The 23,449-nt window shown below is 46.0% G+C and overlaps 1 protein-coding gene across 4 annotated transcripts; it reads right to left on the minus strand.

Moving 5' to 3' along the window:
* Nucleotides 1-1,281: 1,281 nt before the first annotated feature.
* On the minus strand, nt 1,282-23,149 carry Clec20a (C-type lectin domain containing 20A). Of its 4 annotated transcripts, none has more exons than XM_059280495.1 (13): nt 23,001-23,149; nt 20,239-20,420; nt 19,783-19,922; nt 18,316-18,449; nt 16,862-16,906; nt 15,462-15,827; nt 13,688-13,756; nt 11,078-11,446; nt 9,930-10,028; nt 8,451-8,669; nt 4,761-4,877; nt 3,145-3,230; nt 1,282-1,487 (listed from the first exon to the last, which is right to left on the minus strand). In XM_059280495.1, exons 5-13 carry the CDS (start codon nt 16,893-16,895, stop codon nt 1,476-1,478), a joined length of 1,371 nt encoding a protein of 456 aa, XP_059136478.1. In that variant the 5' UTR covers nt 16,896-16,906; nt 18,316-18,449; nt 19,783-19,922; nt 20,239-20,420; nt 23,001-23,149; the 3' UTR covers nt 1,282-1,475. The 4 variants fall into 4 exon arrangements, with proteins under 4 accessions (XP_059136478.1, XP_059136476.1, XP_059136477.1 ...); XM_059280493.1 differs by lacking the exon at nt 1,282-1,487 and adding an exon at nt 2,051-2,163; XM_059280494.1 differs by lacking the exons at nt 1,282-1,487; nt 19,783-19,922; nt 20,239-20,420; nt 23,001-23,149 and adding exons at nt 2,051-2,163; nt 19,306-19,545.
* Between the last annotated feature and the right edge of the window lie 300 nt (nt 23,150-23,449).

Here is a 23,449-nt window from a genome sequence, read left to right on the forward strand (position 1 = left end):
CAGTAAAAAGTCACCTTCCCACCCTGTACCTGGGATACCCTTTATAACTATTATTAATTTAAAGGACTTATACTTGTTTCTTAAAAGCAAGTAATGTTGAAGTTTCAAATTTGTAAGTATAAGCTTTTTTTATGTTTGAATAATTGTTATCAGTTCTTATAAAGCACCCTCCTGTCACAGACCATCTAGGAAAGCTTTTGAGCTTTGAAAGGACAAGGGTGATGCAATTTGCATGAAAGAGAATAAATTTCTTCCAGAAAGATCCTGAGGAAGACACATGATCCAATGGACTCCATTCCTCAGAAGTTCAAAGAAACAAGTGGAATTGTGTCACCTGGCTCCTCCTAAGATGTATATGTGGAAAGGCAGCTCTTGAGACATCATGTGCATGCCTACAGAAATTCACACCTCTTAGGGCATCCCTTTATAAAGTGGATTAACTTTTTTTTTTTTTAAACTAGTCATTCCTAAACTTTCTTGATGTTTTGTTTTTGTTTTGTTGTTTTTTAGATTTTATAAAACTCTATTCTCTTTTAAATGTACTATATGTGTTATATGTATATATAAGTTAAAGTGACTTGAGCTAGGTATCATTATTGGTAGCATAGAGAATATGGAGCAACAGAAGACTGTCACCATCCGAGAGCAGAATACAGAAAGTAGTTTTGGTTCCTCAATCAGTTAATGCTCAGGTGTTTGAACAGCCCAGCTAGCCTTGGTAAATGCAGCAGGCCACCCGAAGAGAGGTCAGGAGTACTTTGACCCCATGGTTCAGCACATTTTAATTTTCTACTCTGTTATTTTTTATCAAATGCCTTCATTGTTCCCTAGGAAGTCTTGGAACTGAAAACCTGACTGTACTGTTGGTGTGGTGACATTTCCACAGCTGTGTTTTAGGGGTCCCCGTCCTCTGTGTGTGGTCATGCATTTGAATATAAATAGCATGGTTATGTCATTTCCAAACCCTGAAGGAAATTATCAATTTCCAGTTCACTAAAGGTTAAATGCTAATTAACTCGATGACCACTATCCTACAGAAAAGCTAAAATATGTAGTAAAGGTTGAATTTTGACTGGTGCTTAGATATTTCTAGCTATATTAGAATCAACTCAAGCAAACAGCAGCATATTTACCTGGGTCACACCTGTGAGGAATTTATCTTCCAAATTTGATTTTGTTTTCATCTCCAGGGCCTTAATAAGAGTGTGTTAATACACATGACTATTTTACAAAGATAGTTCAAAATAATTTATTTTTTATTTCAAGAAAGAGAAATTCACCTTAGAAAAACAAAACCCAAGATTTTATTTTATTTTTAAAGCCATATTTTTGTGCTTTGTAGCACTCAAGATTGTTCCATATGTGATCCATATCTGCATTTCATTACCTGGGTTCTAAAAAAGATTTATTTTTGTTCTGTGAATAATTTTTGACGGTTCTTGTACATGTACAGATATAGATACGTTTGAGGTCTTTTATTGATATTCCTACAAAAAATACAAATAAACTTTAACTTTAAACATTTCAGAGTAAAGTTGCTACTGTATTTGTAGTACTGTTTCTATCACATATCTATGTTATGTGCTATCTTCTAACATATCTTCTGGGCACTTAGGACACTTGGTACACTGGGATATTATTCTGAAGATACATTTTAGCATTAGGAATATCTTGCCTTACAATTTTACAACTTACAGGTAAAATGTGTAGGACAAATAACTGACACTGGTATCAGTTGTGTTATGGTGATGCCCTTGGAAAGAAAGCTTCCTTCAGCTGCCCTAAGCCACTGTTTCCTCTCACATTCCCCACAGAGTTTGTTCTTAGGATTTTTCCTGTTTGGGCCAGGGAGTTGTCCTTATTTATCATTCTCAAGGTGTGCTATCTTCAGCTTATCTCTCTCACTCTAAAACCCAAGAATGCAGGTTTCACATTTTCTTTTGTGCTACATATAGGACTATGCATCCTGGAACACTCCAGGTTATTTCTAATTTTGTGCTAGAAGGAATTAAAAAAAAAAAAAAACCTAAAGACAACCTGAATGACTGCTTAAAAAGGAAAGTGAAAATTAGCGGATGTTTGCTATTTTTTGTTCACTTCGAAGCCGACCCATTTCAGTGTGAATTCCTCATGACCTAATATAAGCTTTAAGACTTCTTGGATCTGAAACATTAAAAAGAGAGAAGTGGGGCTGGGGATATAGTTCAGTGGGATCCGTTCCTAACCCAGCACCACAAAAAGAGAAAGAGAAGCAACTGATGATACTTTATGACCCTGTGGCTCACTTAGCTCTAAATAACTAACAGATACACTCTTTATGTCCATCCATACCGTTTCTTTCCTAGCCTTCCTTCACCTGTGTGCACCTTGCAATAGCACCAAGTTACTCAATGGTTCTCAATCTTTACTGAGCATCAGACTCATTGGGTAAATTTAAACACACACATATACATGCATACATATGTATACACACATATGTATATGCTCCATTACTCCATATTGCCCTCTGAACACTATGTGGGGTAACTGTAGCAGTGTCCTTCATCATTGTTCCTGAGGTTTGGATAAGTTAGCTGCAGGTGTTTTCTTACTTTGTACTTACAATTTTAAATGCTGTTAAGACCCCACACTACCTTGTCCTTATCAACTTCATTCCTTCTGTATCAGTGAGACAGGAAGTCTGTGGCATGCTAATGCCATAAAGCTCCTTTATCTTGGTTTTGTTTTGGTTTTCTTTTTCATAGTGTGAGGGACCAAACCCAAGGCCTCAGGACCATCTGACTTATGGAACAAATACATTCTGACAAAGCTAAGCAAGAGGTGAGATTTACCAGTATAAACCCAATTTTCTCACTGGCTCCAGTTTAGTACATAAGATAGGTGCTTCTGCATTAGTCTTTGAACAATGTTTTATCAGGCTATGTTCAGTAATCAGTTTAATTATTGTAGCAGTAATGCTAATAGGAGCTAATATTGAGTACCAACTGTGTGCCAGACAGTTTGCTAAGATTTTATACAGAACATGCAAGCACTTTACCAACTGAGACATCTCAGCCCCAACTCTCTTAATATATTGGCTTTGACAATACTACTTTGCATTATTGTCACCTGAATGATCAAAATTCAAAAAGCTAGACATCTTACCTCACTCAAAAGTTGGTCTTTCATCTCTTCTGGATCACTCAGTGATGAGATGGTAAAATCTGCTTTCAAGATTCCAAAGGAGTGCTCTGGAAAAGAAAATGTTTCCTGGTTTAGAAGAATGTCACCCATTGCCACTTGAACTTTTCAGTTCTTGGAAGTTAGGAGTACCCATTGGATATTATAGGTGCTACATAGTGACAGAGGATTTCAAAGAGAAAAAGAGGGGAATGGCTGAGCCACAATTAACACCACCAAGCAGTGCCCCCAAAAGGAACTCCTATGTTTTGTACCAGTATCCGCTCTCTTCCCACACCATCTCTCCTGTGATCTTCTGTTCCCTTTTCATAAATCTACTATACAGATGTTCTTAGCCATACTGAAATTTCACCCTCCCTTGGGCTCCCTACCCAGAAAACCCCCAAGGAAGTTCTCTAAACTAATAGATAAGTTCATATTGTAATTTTCCCAAGGGCCTGCCCTAAGAAAGTTCCTCCCAGGGTCCTGGGGAAGACACTATGTCTGGCGTGGGGTTATCTGAGGTGGGGTTATCTGAGGGAAAAGAATCTATGTACACCATGCTCTTTTGTCCATTTATTTCTCTAAGACAAAATTCTATCTATACAGCTTCAGCTCCATCCTCTGTACCTACTACTCTGTCATAGTCCTAAGCTCCTGTGCTTTCAACCTCATCTTCCTCTGTTCCTTCATCCTCCGTCTTTCCTTCCTTGCTCTGAGAAACTCTGCTTCCTTCTCTTCTCCCCAGCCACATGGCTCTGCCTACACACTCTACAGAAACTGCCTTGTTCTTTTTCTACCGGCCAAGCAGCTCTGCTCTGGCCAGGAATCCTGCCCCACCCTTCACTCCACCTGGATATGCAAAAATCTCCTTTGTTCTCAGTCAATTGCTCTGGAATGCCATTTTCCCTGTCTTGGGAAGTCTGAGCTTCATTTTCACAAGAAACAAGGCTATGAATCTACAGCCCACCTGTCTCCTAAGCCCTGCAGGGGTGTTACCTAGTGGATCAGCAGAAGGTCTGAGAAGCTAAAATGTTTGCCATATGGGCTAGTAGCATATGGGTACACAAGAATTTCATAGCAGAATACAGCTGATAAATATTAATAAGCTAAATAACACCAAATATTCCTTGGCTTCCTCTTGAAGGACTCCTTGGTCAGTCAAGGTACAGCTTAATATATACAGCTGAATCTTTATAATATATTCTTGTGGCTCACTGCAAGTTCAATCTTTGCTATATGTCAACCATAATCATCATGTATTTGGTAGGACATGTATTTGCAGAGCTTTTTGACAACTTACAATGTTCCTTTGCCTAAGTACCTCGTTGTATGTTCACAGCAACCCTATGATATAAGGAATTTTTACTGAGCCCCTTTTGAAAATGAGAAAAACTACAGAACTAAGGTATGATACTTGTTTCCCTCACTACACTTGCAGTAGTCACGCAACTTGAACTAGAATCCTCATCTCCTTCCTATCCCCATTGCCAACATTGTATGTTATCTTTCCTAAGACCCCCAGGTATCCTGGGCCAGGAGTGACTAGATTTTTAAGTGCTAGGCTATTAGATGGTAAGTTAGCAAACAGAAGCCATTACCCAAGTCTGCTGCTGGTTTCTCTTTAGACTCTGGGTGCTTAGCTGAGCTTGTGTGTTGGGCCTGGGTGGCAGTAGCTGTATCTCCTGTATGTGTATCATCCTCTATGCTGGTCACAGCTACAAGGAAAGAAGAATAAAGAAATTAATGTAAATGTAGCCAGAAATCAAGGAGTCTGATACTGGTGACTGGCTGTGAGCCAGAAGACAGGCAAAGGCAGCCCTGCTGTGTATAGTTGCTTATTCCTGCCAACCCTTCACGTGCCCCCCAGGCTCTTGTCCTCCATCTCTAGAGTTGCTCTCCCACCATTCAGAAAGTGCTCCAGCGTCAGGCTGTGTGAGGCTTGAGCAATAGCATGAGGTTCCACCTCAGTTCCAGTTTATTTTCTTTTAGTAGCACTTAGCCCAAGAAGCCTGGTGCTTTAACATTACCAGATGAGCTGTGCATCCCCTCCCTATGGTACCCAGAGCAGCCTTGACCTCTTTGCCAAGGCAGTACCCCAAATCAAGCTTAACTTCAGGTCTTACACTAGGCACTCTAGCCAGAGACCAGGAGTCCTCAATTGCTGTCCCCTTCAGTCCCTGATCCTGTGTTTCTCCTTTTCCCACAATTGCCCCACCTCCAAATATGGACATAATCATACTATTTAGAGGTCTACTACTATAAATTATTTAAGAAAATGCCCCAGCCCTAGGAAAAAACAACATTAACAGTTTGCTAGAGAATATCTTTCACAGGTTGAAATTTTTTATTTAAAATGCCAAATCTACCTTACTCTTTAAAAGAATGCGTAGTATTTCATCAAGTATGGCATGACTGACTTAAGCAGTCTTCTCTTGGTAGACGTTAGATCACTTCTCATTTTCAGTACAATAGACAGTGTTGGGTGGGTGGGTGGGTAGGTGTGTGTGTGTGTGTGTGTGTGTGTGTTTACCTTGTACTTTAGCAATTTCTAAGTGTAGAATATCTGTAGGAAGGGACATGCCCATTTTAAAACAGACACCTTGCTAGCACCAGTTTACAGCCTACAGTATTGGTCATGTCTGTTCTTCCCAAATTCTCATTATTACTGCCTTTAAATCTTTGCCAAACTGTTGTTAGGTGAAGAAATAAATTTTATAAATAAATAAAAAATTTTAAAGTTGGGTTCATTTCTGTAGTTTCATGAACAAAGCTGAGAGATCTTTAAATGTGTTGGTATTTCTTGCCTAGTGTCAAGACTAATGTCACTAGTCTTCATGTCCCTCCTCACTTCACACTGCCTCAACCTACCCACCCAGGCTGTTCTCTCGTGTTGGGCCTTCTCCACCAGCCCACTTTTCCTCGTCTAAAGGCTTGTACATCTCTTTAATAAATGAAGAAATTGGTAAGACTCAGAAACACAGAAGTGGGGGAAGGCTTATAAGCCCAGCTTTACACATTTCCTCCTGACCATTTTTAAACCTTTGATTGATATTTCTCTCACTGTTGAGACTGTGTTACATACATACTGAATTCTGCTATTTTCTTTTAGCATCCTAATGCAATGGCGCCATGTCACTGTGGCCACCTCTAGTAACTACAGATCTGAACATTGGCTCATTTTCCAAAACTTCCTGGTGGTCCTTGACTCAGGTTCAAGTCCTTCAGAATTTGACCGCAAATCCGTCTCTTCCCTCTTCCCTGTTACTCCTTCCTCCAAAATACAACATGTACACTAACCACGCTAATCAGACTGCTTGGCAATCCCAGACAAACCTAACACTTTGACATGTCTGTCTTGGCCTATGCCATTCTTTCAGCAAGGAAGAACTTGCAGATTTTGCTGTCATGATACTCATTCCACCTTTGTCCAGAGAATGAGTGGCTTTCTGCCCTTGGTTCATGCTTCACACATTCACAAGCTGTCCCAGTTGCCTGTATCTGTTCCTATAGGATTGCCTTTGTCTAAAAGCAGCAGGCAAGTCCTGCTCACCCTAGTTGAGACAGTATCCACAGTTCAAGGCAGGAACTCAAAAAGGGGGTTGTTAAATAGACAGGACTCAAAACAAGGAGAAAAGGAAGTAGAAAGAGTCCCTGCCCGGGAGAGTCTGCAATACTCACATTTCATAGATGACCATCTGCCATCGTGTGTAATGACATAAGAATGAGCCTTGCATATCTACTAAGGTAAAGACACTAAATGTCACTAGTGAGTTGAGATTAAGATGCTAATAACTGCATTTACCATCTGCCAGAACCAGGAATTGAGAAGGTACTATATCACACTGATGTATTCTTGGTTTTAGACGTGAAAAAAATGAGATTCAATGAAGTTAAGAAAGTTATGGAGACAGATGTGGTTCATTTCTGCAATCCCAGCAGTTTGGAGGTTGAGACAGGAGAACTGCGATGAGTTGGAGGCCAGCCTGAGCTATAAAGTGAGACCTGATATCAAAAGAAAGAGAAGGGGAGAAGAGAGGGAGGGAGGGAAAGCCGGGCGGTGGTGGCGCACGCCTTTAATCCCAGCACTCGGGAGGCAGAGCCAGGCGGATCTCTGTGAGTTCGAGGCCAGCCTGGGCTACCAAGTGAGTCCCAGGAAAGGCGCAAAGCTACACAGAGAAACCCTGTCTCGAAAAACCAAAAAAAAAAAAAAAAAAAAAAAAGAGAGGGAGGGAGGGGGAGGAGGAAAAAATTGATTGTCTAAAGCTGTTCATAGTAAATTACAGAGCCAACATTCCAATCTTGACTGATAGACTTCAGCTCTTAAAGGTGGATTCTCCTGAATCTTCCTGCCCCATCTCTGTCCTTACCTGGTCCTCTGTCCTCTGGCTTATGAGCTGGTGCTGGCCAGACAAGATTCCCTGTAGAGAGGCTTGCAGTGCTTCCCTGCCTAGCCCTGTGACTCCAACACTCAGCTCTACACTCTGCAACTTGGTGTCTGGTTGCTGATGCCCCAGAGGAACCTGCAGGCAGTGTTATCCGACCCCTAGTGAAGCATATGAGCACCTGAAGTAGTTCTGGCAGGCTCCCAGCTGTCAGCGCTGGCAAACTGGCTCCAGGCTGCAAAGCATGCAGCTCATCTCTTTGGATCTCTACTGGGCTCCCTAAGACAGATGCCTCCATAGCTCTTTCTTTGGTCTCTGCAAAGCTCCACTGAACCTCTGAGCTGTGGGGCTAACTGAATGAGGAGGACTCAGAGAATATTGCCAACATGGGAATAGCTGAAACATGGTGGGTGGAACTGAACCAGGGGCTTGTGGCTACCTCCCCTGTAGACATGAGCCCACTCTGGGTTACAAGGACCCCTGGTGCATACGTTCTGCAGTATCACTGGCAATGATAACTGGCCACGGGGTAGGGCGCAGGGGGAAGGCCCCTTCCTGGTGAACTGATCCATTCCCTGGAAACACAAAAACCAGTATGAGCTAGTGTCAGGGTGCAAGATCCAAAAATAAGCATTGAGCAGTGGCCATGTGCCCTTCCCCAAGAACTAAAGTACTGTCTGGGGATAAGGGATCCAAGGATGTGGTTCTGGCAATGACCAGTGATGTCATGGACTTTTCTTCCAGAACTAAGTTACTTCCCAAGGTCCAAGAACAAGCTCTGAAAAGTTAGCGGTGATGTGCTGGGGCCTTCTCCCAGAATCGTACTGCTTCCTGGGTGCTCAGGGTCCAAAGACAAGCTCTGAGCAGTGACCAGTGGGCTCGTGAGCCCTTCTCAAACCAAGGTACCTGCTGTAGGTGCTGATGTTGCTGGAGGAATTATTGAAACCTTCTCCTGAGTTTGGAGAGCTGTGAGGCCCACGGTGCTGGAGGTAGGAGTGGTGGTCTCACAGGGGCTGAAGCCACAGGTGCCAGAGCTGACCTCAGTTGGTTCATGACTCACTCGCTGCGAGATCCAAGTTGCTGAAGCCAGTGCTCGGGTGGCCTCTGTGGGGTCCGTGCTGGTCCCTATGACGAGACAAGACTTATGTGGGGTGCACTGGGCACAGGACCTTTTTCAAAGCCCTAGCCACAGGTCAGGAACTCCTGGTATCCCCTGTGGGGCAGATCAGACAGACGATCATAGCTTCAGACCCCAGTTTTCTGCCACAGTTGGTAGTATTCACCCACTAAAGACAGAGTTGACCAGAAAGGGTCTTCTGAACTTATTTGGGCCAGCCCAAGTTAGCAGTGGCTCTCAGGCAACTGGGTGGATGCCAGGTTAGACCTTAACAGGGAAACAGAAGGCAGTTTCTCAACCCAGCTTCTTAGCCAAAAGAATCTATGCCTCCGCCAGCTCTCCAGTGATGGCATCTCCACACAAGCACCCTGCTCTGCCTCTTTCCTACCATCCCCTACCCAGCCACTTGCCAACCTCATCCTAAAGTCACTCCACCAAAAATCCTTCTGCTCTTACAGTGACTGGAAGGCTTTTGTTCTGGGGTTTTCTTGATTGTGTCTGTCCCCATTGTTGGGTCTTGTCAACCGCCCTAACTTATAACCACATCACAAAACCCCAACAGCTCATGCCCCTCTCCCAGCAGAGGAGCACGCTCTCGGAAGGGGCTAACAGATCCCCTTCGTTTTGCTTCCTTTGGGTGCTGAACCTCCAAAGCCTCTGTGGTGACTGTTCCCCAGGAGCACCACTCAGCCATCTGTCCCTTTGTGTCCCAGGCCTTTATTTCTGCACTGGAAAGACTGTACAGCCTCTCTTAGGCCTCCTGGCCCTAGAGTTTCAAGTTCAGAAGCCCACAAAGAAGGATGTTTGTGGGGCTGGAAAGATGGCTCAGAGGTGAAGAGCACTGACTTCTCTTTCAGAGGACCCAGGTTCAATTCCCAGAACCCATATGGCCGCTCACAACTGTCCGTAGCTCCAGTGTGGGGGATCTGGCACTCTCACACAGGCATACATGAGGGCAAAACACCAAAAATAAAAATCTTTTTTAAAAAAAAAGTGGCAGGGGGAATGTTTGTGGTAAACCAATCCCTCATTTTCCTACCCATGGTTAGGCAAGCAGTGTGAGGAGGAGGAGCAGAGAGCCTAATTGGCCTAAGTAGTAATTGATTGCCACACAATTGGCATACCTACCTCATCTCTGTTCACTCACTAGCACTTCAGGGAAGGCCACTCACCTGGGCTCCACCCTGGGTTGTGTGTGGATCAACCATTTTCTCTAGTTTCCTAGGCCCAGAAGACCCCAGATACAGCCAAGAGCAGACTCAGAGTACCTGTGTTTGGCCTAGAGGTTGTCCTTGCAGTAACTTTGGAGGGGTGAGTCACTTTGAGGGAGGAAGTGTCAATGAGTGGAGGCCTCTCTGTCGAGGGGTCTATGAGAAAACAGAGTGTAAGGGCAGGTTCTGTCACACCAACCCTGTGAGAAGTCACAGCAGATCCTACCGGTCTGCCTCCACCACAGCGAACAAACTAGGGGGCCCAGTTACTGCACACTGTGTCAAATTCACTGGGATAGATAGGTCCTCTCACCTTGAATCTTTACAACAGCTCGTCAATGAATACTTGTTTTGCAGATGGGGCCAAGATTGTCTTCAAATCCAAAACAAAAAGAAACGGCCACAAATAGGCAAATCCAGAGAGGCATAAAATCTCTTTTGGTTGCCAAGGGAAAAGTAGGACACGACTGTGAGTAAAGACTTTTGAGGGTGATGAAAGTCATCAGACTGGACGGTGGTGATGACTGAACAGCATGCAAATGTTAAAAACCACTGAATTGTGGACTTTAAAGGGTTGTCTTTAAAAAGGGGGGGGAAATGGTTCTCTTAAGGTATGTGGATTCTCTCTCAATAAAAGTACAGCAGAAGGAGGGATGCTGAAGCCAAGGACATGGTAGGAGGCCTGTCACTAAGGAGGCATACTACACACAAGATCCAGAGTAGCCCTGTGGCCTTCAAATTCATAGTGACCATAGCTGCTGTTAGCGGGCACTAGCTCTATGTCAAAATCGCCACTGTCATTCAGCCTTAGGCATCCTATGGGGGTGTATGTCCTCAATCCCATTTGTAAAGTATGTTTTCCAGATGAGGAAAGGGAAACGGATTCTGCCCATCTTCTAGGAAGTGGTAAAGTCTATCCGATTCTAAAACATGGGCTCATGGTTATTTGATGACTAATTATTGTTGCTAATGGCCATTGTAATAAGGCTGGATGGGGTTCATTCCATCCTCTGAAGATCCCCAGGATTTAAGTACCTACAACTCCCTTTAAGGTTAAAAAAAAATGTCTCAAATCAAAAGCCTGTTGTAGAATTAATTCTGTTACCCTCAGAGCCTCCAAGCACTTGCTTAGGACTACCCTGAGTATCCACCACTGTTTAATAAACTCATTTTAACTTCCATGAGCCAAGTGGGCTCTCACATACCATAGAAACAGATAAAAGGCTTCAGCTCATGGCAAAGGAGTGCATAAATCTGCGGTGGGCCATTGGAAAAGACACGGAGTCCTGCACACAGTCCTTGTCCAAACAAGGGTAGTTTCTGAAGCCACTTGGGGATGCTGGAACCCAAGCCACTGGACCAGGTCAGATTATTGAGCGTCGTGTCAAAGTAGAGGCCAATCCAGGCATCGACATCATTTGTGATGGACTGGATGGTTTCTTTGCCCTCCTCATCAGTCACTCTCTGCAGATTGGCCAGGTCTGTGTAGTGGTTGCGACAGTAGGTCCGCGCTGAGAACCATGACATGGTTTTCTCAATCCGAATGAAGGTCTGTCCACCAATCTTGACCTCAGCTGGAAGCAAAGAATACAGAGACCACAGGTCTGAGATCCAGGGTGTCTGCCATCCCAGCTTTCAATGACTAAGGAAAGAGCTGGTTTGACCTGGATTCTCAGGTTTTAGATTTGGTCAAAACCACCATTTTATAGGGAAACCACCAAGTTGAAGAATGAGTGAGATAACAGTAGCAGCAGCTGGTGTGCAGGGATCCTTAAGGAAAGGGCTCTTCTTACAGCTATATAATTTTAAAGGTAAATGGTAAATTTCAGTTTCAATTGCTTTATCTGTCCAATAGGAATAATAATACCTAAAGTCGGGATTACATAAAACTACTGATTAGCACTTAATGAAGTGCTAGGCACTATTTGGGAAATAGTAGTAGGTTATTCCTATGATGGAAGTTAGACTGTCTTGGTTCAGAGGTAGCCTCATTTGTGATCCAACACACACACACAATGAGAGAGAGAGATCTCCTGGGAGACAACCATATCAGCTCAGATCTGGTAGGCAGGAAGCAGAAAGATCTGCCCAACAGATCTGCTCCTTGTGTGCTCAGACAGATGACTACCTCCCTTCCCAGGCTGGATTGCTTTTGATCCCAAAGGCAACCCCTCCCCCCACCCTACCCCTACCAGAGGCCCCTTCAAGCCCATGCCTCTCTGACTCCCAACAATGGATGTTTTGGAAAGGATGTGAGGTGCTGCAGCTCCACCTGCATTGGTTCTGGAGGTTTAGATAAAGAAAAGACTGTTTGCAGAGTCTGGAGTCATATCCTCCCATTCAAACAGGAGCCCCTCCCTACTCTCTGGCATGCACCTGCTCCCTCAGCCCATTAAGATGCGCCTGTTTCCCTAGCTAAATGGAGTTTTCATATTTAATTACTGTGCCTATGCACATGGGTGTACTTGTGCGTGACACAGCATCCACATGAAAATCAGAAGATAACTTGCAGAAATCAGTCCTGTCTTCACTGTGAGTGTCCCAGGAATTGAACTCAGGTCATCAGAGTTGGCAGCAAGCACCTTTACCCACTGACTGAGTCATCTCACGAACCCTAAAACTAATCCTTAAAAATTATTCTGTATTATGCCCCTAGTGTGTGCCAGCCTTGACCCATGCCTTTGGCCTACGTCACTTCTTGATGTTCACTGTCATCCTGGAAAGTAACTATTATTAATTTTATTTCATAGCTGAGGAAAAGAGGTTGATAGTCCATCCCAAACTCAGTGTCAGGGTGAGATTAAAGCACAGGTCTGCCTGCCTGGGAAGCCTTTGCTACTTCTCTCTACATTCTCTAACACCCAGAGAATGAACCCTAAACATAGATGGATTGACTATTCCTTTTATCATAGAATTTTTCTGTAAGAGATAAGAAACTTTCCTTTTAAACACCAGTGCAGTGCTGTCTAAGGGGCAGAAATCTTAAGAGAAGTATCTCTCTCTCTAGACAGAGAGCAAGGACTTGAGTTATGAAGAGGTCCTATCCACTCATCTACCAACCCTGAGTCCCAGAGGAAGACTCGGGTGTCAGGGTTGCAACTGGCTACACACTACTGTGAGCCTGGAGCTAGTCACCTTCCCTTCTGTGTTCTTCAGGCATTGTCCCCATCAGCCTCCTGAGATTTAGTCTGGGTACCCCAAATCCAAACATCAGGTCAGGCAAGAGATGGGGGGGGGGGGCAGGCAGAGGGAACCATAGTGATCCACATTCTGCCTGCTGGTCCAGGGAGATGACTCCAAGTCAAAATAAGTCAAGATCCAGAAAAGGGAAGTATGGTGATATTTTATTTGTACTGAAATGTTATTTGTATGTTAATAAATAAAGTTGCCCGGGGGTCAGAGCTATTAGCAAGCCATAGGAAAGCTGGGCGGTGGTAGTGCACGCCTTTAATCCCAGCACTTGGTAGGCAGAGCTAGGTAAGTCTCTGTGTGTTCAGGGATACAGCCAGCATTGGATACACATGCCTTTAATCTCAATACCAACCATAGAAAACCTGGAGGTCTGTATAGACAGGCCATGACAAGGTGGTCATGTGGTTGGGTTTACAACCAATGAGAAGGCAAAACAGAAAGTCTATATAAAGACTTTAACATAGGAAGTAGCTCTCTTTTGGAGAGGTAGGACCACCACAGGAGGAAGGGTAAGGTTTTAGCTCTTAGCTCTGACCTCTTGGCTTTCTTCTTTGCATTGGTTCTGTGTTTCTTATTTAATAAGATGGTTGGTTACATCTACATGGAAGACAGGGCCACGTTACCTTCTTCTGGAAGAGTGGTCAGTTCTTTAATAGTGGACCCTGAGGATCTGCGGTGTCCTACAGCAGGGTCTGTAAAACAGAAGCAGACATCAAATTAGGGGTTGGGAGTGAGAACTGCCCAGGACCACCAGGTTGGAGCCAAAAGAAGCTAAGTTCAAAGGTGAGCTGGCCCATTCTACATTTATTCAGTAAATATAGATTAAGCACCTATTGTATGGCTGGTGCTACTCCCTAGGAAAGTGGTAGAAATAACACAGAGACTTTGCTTTTAAGGATAAGATGAGAAGGAACCACCTAGACCCAACAGAGTGAGGACAGTGGTCCACTATCCAACCGAGGAAAAGAGCTGTGTGGATTGGAGAACAGAAATAAGTCAATACACCACAGCTAGAGAGAGGGCTGAGCAGTGTGGCCAAAGAGACCAAACAGAGCATGACTGTCTATAAAAAGAATGGCATTCCAAGTGCTTTGAAGGTCTGCTAAGTATATTGTAAGGAAGTTATCCGATGTCTGTTAAAACTCACTGTTCAGACAACAGACGGTAGCAGCCACAGAGCAGACCCATGGAAGTGAGTGGTAATTTGCCCCATGCACTCACAATGGACCTGCAGAACTGGAGAGAACTGAGTGGGGCCAGAGTGTAAGACTATGAAGGAAGCAGGAAGAAATCCATCATACACAGCTCTGATTTTGGCAGGCATTTCTACTGAACCCACTGGCCACTTCTGGAAATCTTTATGTTCCCTTGGAACCTAGAGTTAAAACCAAGGCCACTGTGGGCTTCTGTTTCAGGGCTTCCTGGCAAGTATGGTGTGGCTGTGGCTTAGGGAAATGACAGAATGACCTCCATGTCAGTATCTGGGCAATCAGGAATTACGCTGATCCTTGGCTGGCCAAGAAAGACAGAAGATGGCACTTTTACCAGGAAACCGCAATCCTATCCACAACCACACCTCCATGTTACCTCTTGTCACCAATAAGACAAGGATGAGGACAAGGGTAGTCGTGGTGTGGGCTCCAAGGGGCACACAGCACAGGTGAAACACAAAGATGAGGTGTTCCCCAGCAGCCAGTACCATGATGTACTGATGGCAGATCCCTAGCAACAATGTCTGGACTTGGTCCTAGTCACCACTTAGTGAGAAGCAAAAGGTCTCATGGGGTAAATGGACTATTCTCTGCCACCCCCTAGTTAGACAATAGACTGTACCCTGTGCTTCATGAGGTGAGACCTTGAATTCTGCTCTCATAGGTAATGGGCCCTCCAACCTGTCTTTTCCATTTCCTTCCATGCTCAAAGCTTTAATTTAAAGATGAAAGAGATGTAATGGAACATTCTAGACATTTTTCTCTCTATCCTTATTTACACCCAGTTTCTTGGTGTGGTCTTGGGAATAGAGTATAGAAAGACCACAAACTGCCGGGCGGTGGTGGTGCACGCCTTTAATCCCAGCACTCGGGAGACAGAGCCAGGCAAATCTCTGTGAGTTCGAGGCCAGCCTGGGCTACAAAGCGAGTTCCAGGAAAGGCGCAAAGCTACACAGAGAAACCCTGTCTCGAAAAAAAACAAAACAAAACAAAACAAAAGACCACAAACTAAGGTCATAGAGAGGAAAGGATGCTAGGAGGAGAGTGAGGGAGCATCCAGTTACTCTCATAGATGCCCCCCACCCCACCCCCGCCCAGATACACACACATTCCTCTCTTCCTCTCCCCCATTCCAAAACAACCTTGGAGAAAAGAGAACAGGCCCAGAACATTCATCTGAACACACCATAATAGCAAATGAAGGGCTTCTGAGCTGTGCAGGTGGCAGCCCCTAGGGCAGGGACCGAGGTCCAGGAATACACAGTAGCACAGATGCCATCTTGGAAGACAGGCAGCGTACTCCATGTCGGGGTGGTAAAGATGGAACCACTAGACCAGCTCAGGCCAGAGATGCGCACATCATAGAAGAGGCCGATCCATGCCTGGGTACTGCTGAGGTAGGAGTAGACCACCATGATGCTCACTGGGCTGTTCACGCTCTGCAGGTCGGCGAGGTCTGTGTAACGCTCCTGGAAGTAGAACATGGCCTCTTTCCAGGTCCGTGGCTCCTCCACCTGATAGAAGGTCTTGCTGTTGCTCACCAGCTGGAGGGCTGGGGCAGGAGACGCTGTCACTGCATGACTACCCCCACTTCACCCTTGTCCCTGAGAGATTTCAGCCATACCATAGTAGAACCTCTCCTTTTCCAGCGTACCGCTCACCTATGGTCCCCACTCATACCGTGCTCTGCCTCTGGACCTTTCCACAAGCTACTTGGACCAGAAGGACTGGCCATGCTAGTTCCCTATTCTTTCTTTCTTTCACCTTCTTTCCTTTGCCTGGTGGTTAACAGCAATCATCAGTGTTTACTGCGCATGTGTGATATGCCATTTTAGCTCACTGAATTTTCCCAAGGACTACTTAGGATTTCATTATATCTGTTTTTACAGATAAGGACTCCAAGTCATAAAGAGTTGAGTAGATGACTAAGGCCACTACATGGGAAGTAGAGAGAACTATGACTCCAGAACACAATGTGTGGTTCCTAGGTCCAAGTCCTTAATCACAGCGTAGCACTGTGTCTACGTCAGGAATTCTAACTGGGCTTATAATACATTAGGATCATCCAGAGAGTGGTTCAGGTATGTTCCAGCATTGAGCTTACTAGGATATGCTTACTGGGACCAACATCAGAATTCTTCAGATACTTCTATGGAAAGCAGAGTGTTAAGCTTGTGTGTCTCCCCCAGGTCTAAGCAACTTAGGAGGCAAGGCTTGCCTTATTCGCCATCATATTCCCAATCGCCATCTAGGTGCACCAAAAACACTCGGTGTATTGCAGGAAAGCAGGGAGAGAGAGACAGGTAAGAGCAGGAAGCTTCTCCCAGGGACCCACCCGAACTCTAATATCTCAGTGTTTACCCTTTCCTTCCCCCTCCCTGGCTCCAACCACTTTCCGGGTTCTAGCAAAGGAGGCTTATGCAAGGCTCTCCACCCTGGTGCCCGGGCAGAGTAGAGGAGAATGAAAAGCTTGCTTTGAGGAATTGGGGGCCTCAAGCCTGAATCCTGAGGGCCAAGCATGCAAGACGGGGTAGGGAAGGACGGAGGACAGGCACTTGCCAGAAAGAGTGACGTCCTAACACCCACCAGAGTTGATGAAGCTGCCTGTCGCAAAGAACATCTGGAGAATTCCTGTGCCCAAGAAAGAAAGGGGGGGGGGGGGGGACACATTTGTTTTTTCTATTCACTTTGACAGGATATACGATTCACTTTGATTCTTTTGAATGCTACCTTATTTAATATTTAAAGCTCTCTTGCTGTCACCCACTAAAGTTGTTTTTAGGAGCTAATGGGTCACACCCAACAGTTAAAAAGAACAAAAACAAACAAACAAACAAAACAACTTGCCAGCCTCTTGGAACCCACAAGCCCAGGACTCAGGAATCTGTGGTACTCTCCTTCCTTCCTTGAGCTGAGACCCTGGAGTCACAGTTGGGCCATCCCATTCTAGTCCCTGGAATCCAGTCTCACAGCAAATCTTGTCAACTACAGCAAGCCTTCTGGAACTCTCTACCTGTAACTATGCCCTCTGCCACTCGGGCAAGATTGTCATCCTCCTCTGCAGGTGCTGTGGATCACCCAGCTTCCGGTGCTCCACATTTTGTACTCAGTGTGTGTGTGGGGGGGGAGGGGGCCTTTAAGTGAGGGCCACCCTGCCATGTCACGGTTCCAGTCCCATGCTCAGTGAGGGGGCCTTCTAAGAGAGTCATGTACCATCCCGGGCTCGGCCCTGGCCTCAGCACCAGCGGCTGACCTAGAGCTGATCCGGCTACCAGGGACCCAGTCAGCTTCCGCCTGTGCTGACCTCTCCCTCTCACCCAACCAGGCCTCCCCTCCTCAGAGCAACCCCAGCCCATCCCAAAGACACTCTCTCGAGGTGCCTTTTCTCAGGACCAGCCCTCTGGATGTGCTGTTTGGGCCACAGTTCTGGGCAATGGAAGCTGGTGGAAGTGGGGGAGGGCACCTCCCTCCCCAATCTTAAAATGATGGTTGAAAATCATTTATCTCTTTCCATTTTTGTCTCCCAACCAACCTAGAAATCTGAGGGCCTCTGGGGATGCACGGAGCAGTGCACCCTCCTCCAGGCCCGGGTGGGGTCTTACCTGTCATACAGGAGAGTGACAACCATGTAGGCAGCATGATGGTGGCCCAATAAATCTCCTGCAGCTGACCGCCTTCTGTAAAGACTGAGCCTAGTGTGCTCACGTCTTTCTTGCTCCCTTCTCTTTGCTACCCAAACTGATGGATTTTCCTAAGCAAATATCGAGTGCCTGCTGTTTGCCAGGATATAGGCTGAATAAAGACAGAAACGTCCTCGTCCCACACTCTGGCAAAAGCACCACAGATCCTGCAACTCATGAGCAGAGTGGCAAGAAGGAGCCCATCCCGGGGGTCTAGCTTCCAGGAGAGGGAAGGAGGAGGGCAATGGAGAGCCAGGTGAGTGGACCCTTAGGGTCCTGGGATCTAGGGGAGCTAGTGACGTGGCAGAGGAGGGAAAGAGGGGAAAGGGAGAAAGCTAGACTCCCTGTTCCACCGCTCACCTCACAACCATCACCAGAGACTCCGTCATCGTCTCCTTGTCCCCTTTGTATAAGAAAGACCACTGTGCCTCTGAAACAGCTTGATCAAAACAGCATGATAGGAAGTAACAGCACCGCCAGTCAAGCTTCGATCACTGAAAAGCATGAAATGGGATGATGTTGCCCACAGGTCCCACATAGCTGACATCAGAGCCCCACGCCACCCCAGGTCTAGGATCTGGATCCCAATACAGCACAGCCTGGAGACAGAGGCACTTGCTCTAGAGAACCAAAGCCTCTTGCTTGTGTTCTGACTGTCCACACCACCCCATTGTCCCCAGATTTCTCTCTGTCCCACCAAGGGCCAAGTTTAAAAAAAAAGAAAGCCTCGAAGACCTCTTTCCGCCCCCCACTTTTGTAAAAGAAGCATAAACAGATGGCTGAACGGACAAGACGGAAGTGCCATGCAGATTGTCAGAGCTTCAGCAATGACGTCTGTGGGAGCCCGTTCTCGGGTTCCTCGTGGCTTTACCCAGCAGGTCCACACAGAGGATGATTAGGACCACGGGCCTGAGTGCAGGTGTCTGAGATGGTCTGCACTTGGCTGTGCTGGGGGAGGAGGTCTTTTGCTCCACCCCTTGGCGTCTCTATAAAAACCCTGGGGCAGAGACAGTCGGGGCCCATTGGAATAGGTTCCAGCCCCTCTTGAGGCTATCCTTTATTTTCTATCTGTTTATCTCTGCGATATTCTCCACAATAAATCCTTCTATTTATTGCGCAAATAATCCTAATATTTCCTGCTGCTCGCACTCAAGAAAACTCTGGGGAACTGTGGGGGTGGTGGGTAAACGCCCCACAGACATCTTGCCTCAGTGTGCTCCATCAGTGATGGCCTCCAGTGATGTCATCCCAGTAGTAGAACCAGCGAGTGTCAGGGTGCCTTTGAACCACTCTCTAATGAGAGGACACGTGGACCATCTTGGTCTGGAGAACACTGGCCCTATCACTCACCTATTAGTCCTGCCATTCACAAAGGCTTCTGGTCTACATGTCTTCAATGAAGAACACTGCTGGGTACCAGGCTTCTCACGCCCAGAAAGAAGTGAAGTGGGGGTGTGAGGGCCCCCACAGCATGTCCCAGGGGCAGCAAGTGGCACTCCAGGTGGCAATTTCACATGCTTTCTCTTTCCATTAGACCCACGCTCCTTGAAAACAGGGACTGAGTCCAATTTACAGATCACTCAGTCCTGGATTCGAGACTGCATCTGCAAAGAATTCTTGCAGGGCCAACCAGGAAAGCACGTCACCCCAGAATCCAGGCTGTCGCTCCCTCCCTAGGGGTCGGTGAAAGTCACTCCTTAACAGTGACAGCCCAGTGCGTCGTGGGTCTGGGTCTGAGCCACCCCTCTCTTCCAAAGGTAAATCATGCCCCACCGCCTGGCCTCCCATCTGCTTTAGCCAAACTGCGGATCAGGTTGAGGAACAGACCTGAGGGAGGCGGGCCTGGGGTCACAGCTGGGAGAGGCTGAGACTCGATGCTGGGGTTCACACTCTCGAGAGGATGTATGAGGAAGAGCTCAGGAGGAGGGTGAGAGGGTGCAGCTGGGCCTGAGGCCTCGACAAGGGATCTGGAAAACAGAATTGTCCTCTTAAAGATGAGTGTTGCGTGGCCTTTTCTAGAGAGATGTGACAAGCTGTTTACCCCAGATGGGACACCAGACTAAGGAATTATTCCATCCAAGCTTGGGGAAACAGTGAGTCTATTGGGGTTACCTACTTCATCCTGGGCGACTGAATCAAGGGAAACTACATGACTGAAAATCCACCACCACCACCACCACCCCACCCCCATCCCCGGCAGAGGGGCTTGTCTTGATTGCTAACTGATGTAGGAGAGTACAGGCCACTGTGGGTAGCACCATCCCTTAGGCAGGCAGTCCTGACCTGTATAAGAAAGCTAACAACATAAACCAGCAAACAATGTCCTCCATGGTTCCTGCCACAGTTCTTTTGGCTGCAAAGTGAGTCTCCTCCCTTCGGTGGAGGTAATGCTGTGTGGAATAGCCATCAGGACTGCTTCTTGGTTTCTGCCTTCCGTTTCCTCAGTGACGACCTGTGACCTGGAACTATAAGCCAAACAACCCTTTCCTCCTCCCCTGTGTTTCCTGTTGTCTTAATTACTGTTCTACTGCTGTGACAAAGCGCCACAGCCAACGAAACTTATAAAAAGAAAGCATTTAACCTGGAGGCTCACGGTTCCCAGAGTCCTTGAGCATCATGGCAGGGGGCATGGGAGCAGACAGGCCAGCACAGTACTAGCGTGTAGCTGACAGCTTACGTGTTTAGACAACAAACAAAAGAGAGATAGAGGAAGGGAGGGACAGGGAGAGGGAGAGAGAGAACTCACTGGACCTGGTGTGGACTTTCAAAACCATCAAGCCCACCCCCAGTAACACACTTCCTCCAAAAAGGCCACACCTCCTAATGTTTAACAAACAGTTCCACCAACTGGGGACCAAGTCTTCAAACATATGAGACTATGGGGGCCATTCTCATTCAAATCACCATACTTTGGATTGGAGTATTTTTTTTTAATCACAGAAACCAATATGAAACTGAAACAGTCACTAATAGAAGTCTACAGCATTTCCATAGGAAGTGTCCTTGTGGGTCCTGTACTTACAGGACTTACCAGAGATCTACAGTTAGCAGGTGTACACAAGCACCCACCCTCAGCTGGGTTGTCTGTTGGAGGGCAAACCGCAGAGGCTGGACCTCCAGCAATGATCAGAGCTACTGGGGAGGGATGCTGTCTCAGATGCAGCGAGCGGCACCTGCCCTCCACTCACTAAGGTATCAAGGAAGTTTCTTCACCGTGGGACTGGGAGCCTACCAGATGCCAAATTCATTTCCAGCTCATCAAGGTGGATTCGGATGTATGATTTGGGGCTCCCATAAGTCTGAACTACATCAGAGCAGCAACATATTTTGGCATTGAGTACAAATGAAATTTGGAATCTATTGAATTCAAGCTCCAGAAAACCAGACAGCCTCTGTGTGAGCAATCTACCAACGCTTCCTGCCAAACGAAGAAAAAGCCCTCAGCCTGCACAGAGCTCAGCCAGATAACGAGGAACAAGCTTGGTCAGAAGCACCTAATTACTTGCACTCAGACTCCTCCATTCACAGCGTGGTGACCTGGAGAGCCTCCTGGCTGACAGTACTCATGCTGGAACCTGATCTCTCTCCCTCTCCTCACCCCTCCCTTGACCCTCTCTACAGAGGCATTCAGAATTTGCCATTAGCTCCTCTGTCTGGAGGCACATGCAAACGTTAGCTCAACTCTCGAGACTCTGCTCTCTATAAGGCTGTAGCACGAATTGTTAGAAGGTCTTATTAAAAAGAAACAAACCCATAGCTAGGTATTGGGGTGAACGCTGGAAGATCAGAGAAATAGAACCAGCCACAGCCACCTCACCTTGCCAATTCCTCAGCTGATCTTGTTTCCTCAGACTGAAAGCCTCTGAGTCCTCACCCGAATGAATCTCAGCTAAACTGCTGCTAAAACCTAAAAGCTTAAAGTGACTCACGCCTTATATATCTTTCTGCCTCCTGCCATCACTTCCTGGGATTAAAGGCGTGTGTCACCATGCCTGGCTGTTTCCAGTGTGGCTTTGAACTCACAGAGATCTCTGCCTCCAGAATGCTAGGATTAAAGGTGTGAGTGCCACCATTTTCTGGCTTCTATGTCTGTCTAGTGCCTGTTCTGTTCTCTGACCCCAGATAAGTTTATTAGGGTGTACAATATATTGGAGAACACAATATTTTTGTCTAAAATTAAAAAAGCTTATAACTAATACATGAAAAACTATACCCAATAAGTATATACAATATATACAGTCAAGAATTACATTAATAATGTCAAGTCCATTAACATTTGACAGATTCAGACCAAAAACTCCATTATATATATTAACAATGTCCAGTCCATTAACATTTGACAAATTCAGACAAAAAAATTTTCTTTACTTACTCTATTTAAAACAAGTAGTTCCTTTTTAAAAGTAGATTCAATAATCTCCCTTTTTATCTTATCATAAGCTCCTTACCCTTCATCACCACTACAGCTTTAAGAAAGATGTTCTCCATCCCAGCCCAGGTCCCAGAACCCCTTCCACGGAAATAAGATTTACATCTCCTGGACTGCTCTTCACATCCACTCAGCCTTGAGGTGCTAAGGACCTCAGTGGTAGAATTACCTAGAGAACAGGTTGATCCAGGTGTGAAAGTCTGTGTCCAAACTGAGCAGACAGGAAGCCAGTCTGCAGCTGGTATTTCTAGGACGGATTCTCTAGCACAGACCCAATGCGTGATCTCTTCCCCTTGTACTCCACCAACCATAAGAAATGGTAACACCTCCCACCCCTAGCTCAGACTCTTTGTCCTCCCTCTTTGCCTGCCAAATCAGAGACTAATCAGAGGCTAAGCATCTGCGCGCCTTTCTCTCATTAGACTTTGCCCCTTACATCCCAGGTTCTTTCCGGGAAGACTAAGGGTCGTGCTGGAACATACTGTCACCCACAGCAAAGACCACACAATTACCACCACAGCCTGCTTACCACTTCACGCAATATGTGCTACTTTCATGTATTCAATGAAATTATACCCCTTCACCTCAGCCACTTTAGGAGAATCCCTGTACTCACATGGCAGGCTACATAGCAGAGATGGTTTGAATGAGAAATGGCCCCAATAGTCTTGGGAATTTGAGTACTCGGCTCCCAGTTGTTGATGCTGTTTGGGGAGATTTGGGTGTGTGGCCTTGTTGGAGGAAGTATGCGGGCTTTGAGGTGAAAAAGCCTAGAAGTGAAGTTATAGATTGATGTGAGCCACCATGTGGTTACTGGGAATTGAACCCAGGTCTTCTGTAAGAGCAACCAGTGCTTTAAACTGCTAAGCTATCTCTCCAGCCCCAGAATCTTTAGTCCTCTAAGCCTTGCTCCTCCCTCTAGGCTTGGAGGTTTCTATTAATAGGAGGTCCCACTCTATGTCCCAGACTGGCATTGAACTCATGACGATCTTTGCCTCCAGCTGCCAAGTGATGGAGTTACAAGCACCAGCTGCCATGCTTGATCTCTGTCTGAGGAGAAGCTTG

The sequence above is a fragment of the Peromyscus eremicus genome, chromosome 15 (genome assembly GCF_949786415.1).
Source record: "Peromyscus eremicus chromosome 15, PerEre_H2_v1, whole genome shotgun sequence".
Classification (NCBI taxonomy): Eukaryota; Metazoa; Chordata; class Mammalia; order Rodentia; family Cricetidae; genus Peromyscus; species Peromyscus eremicus.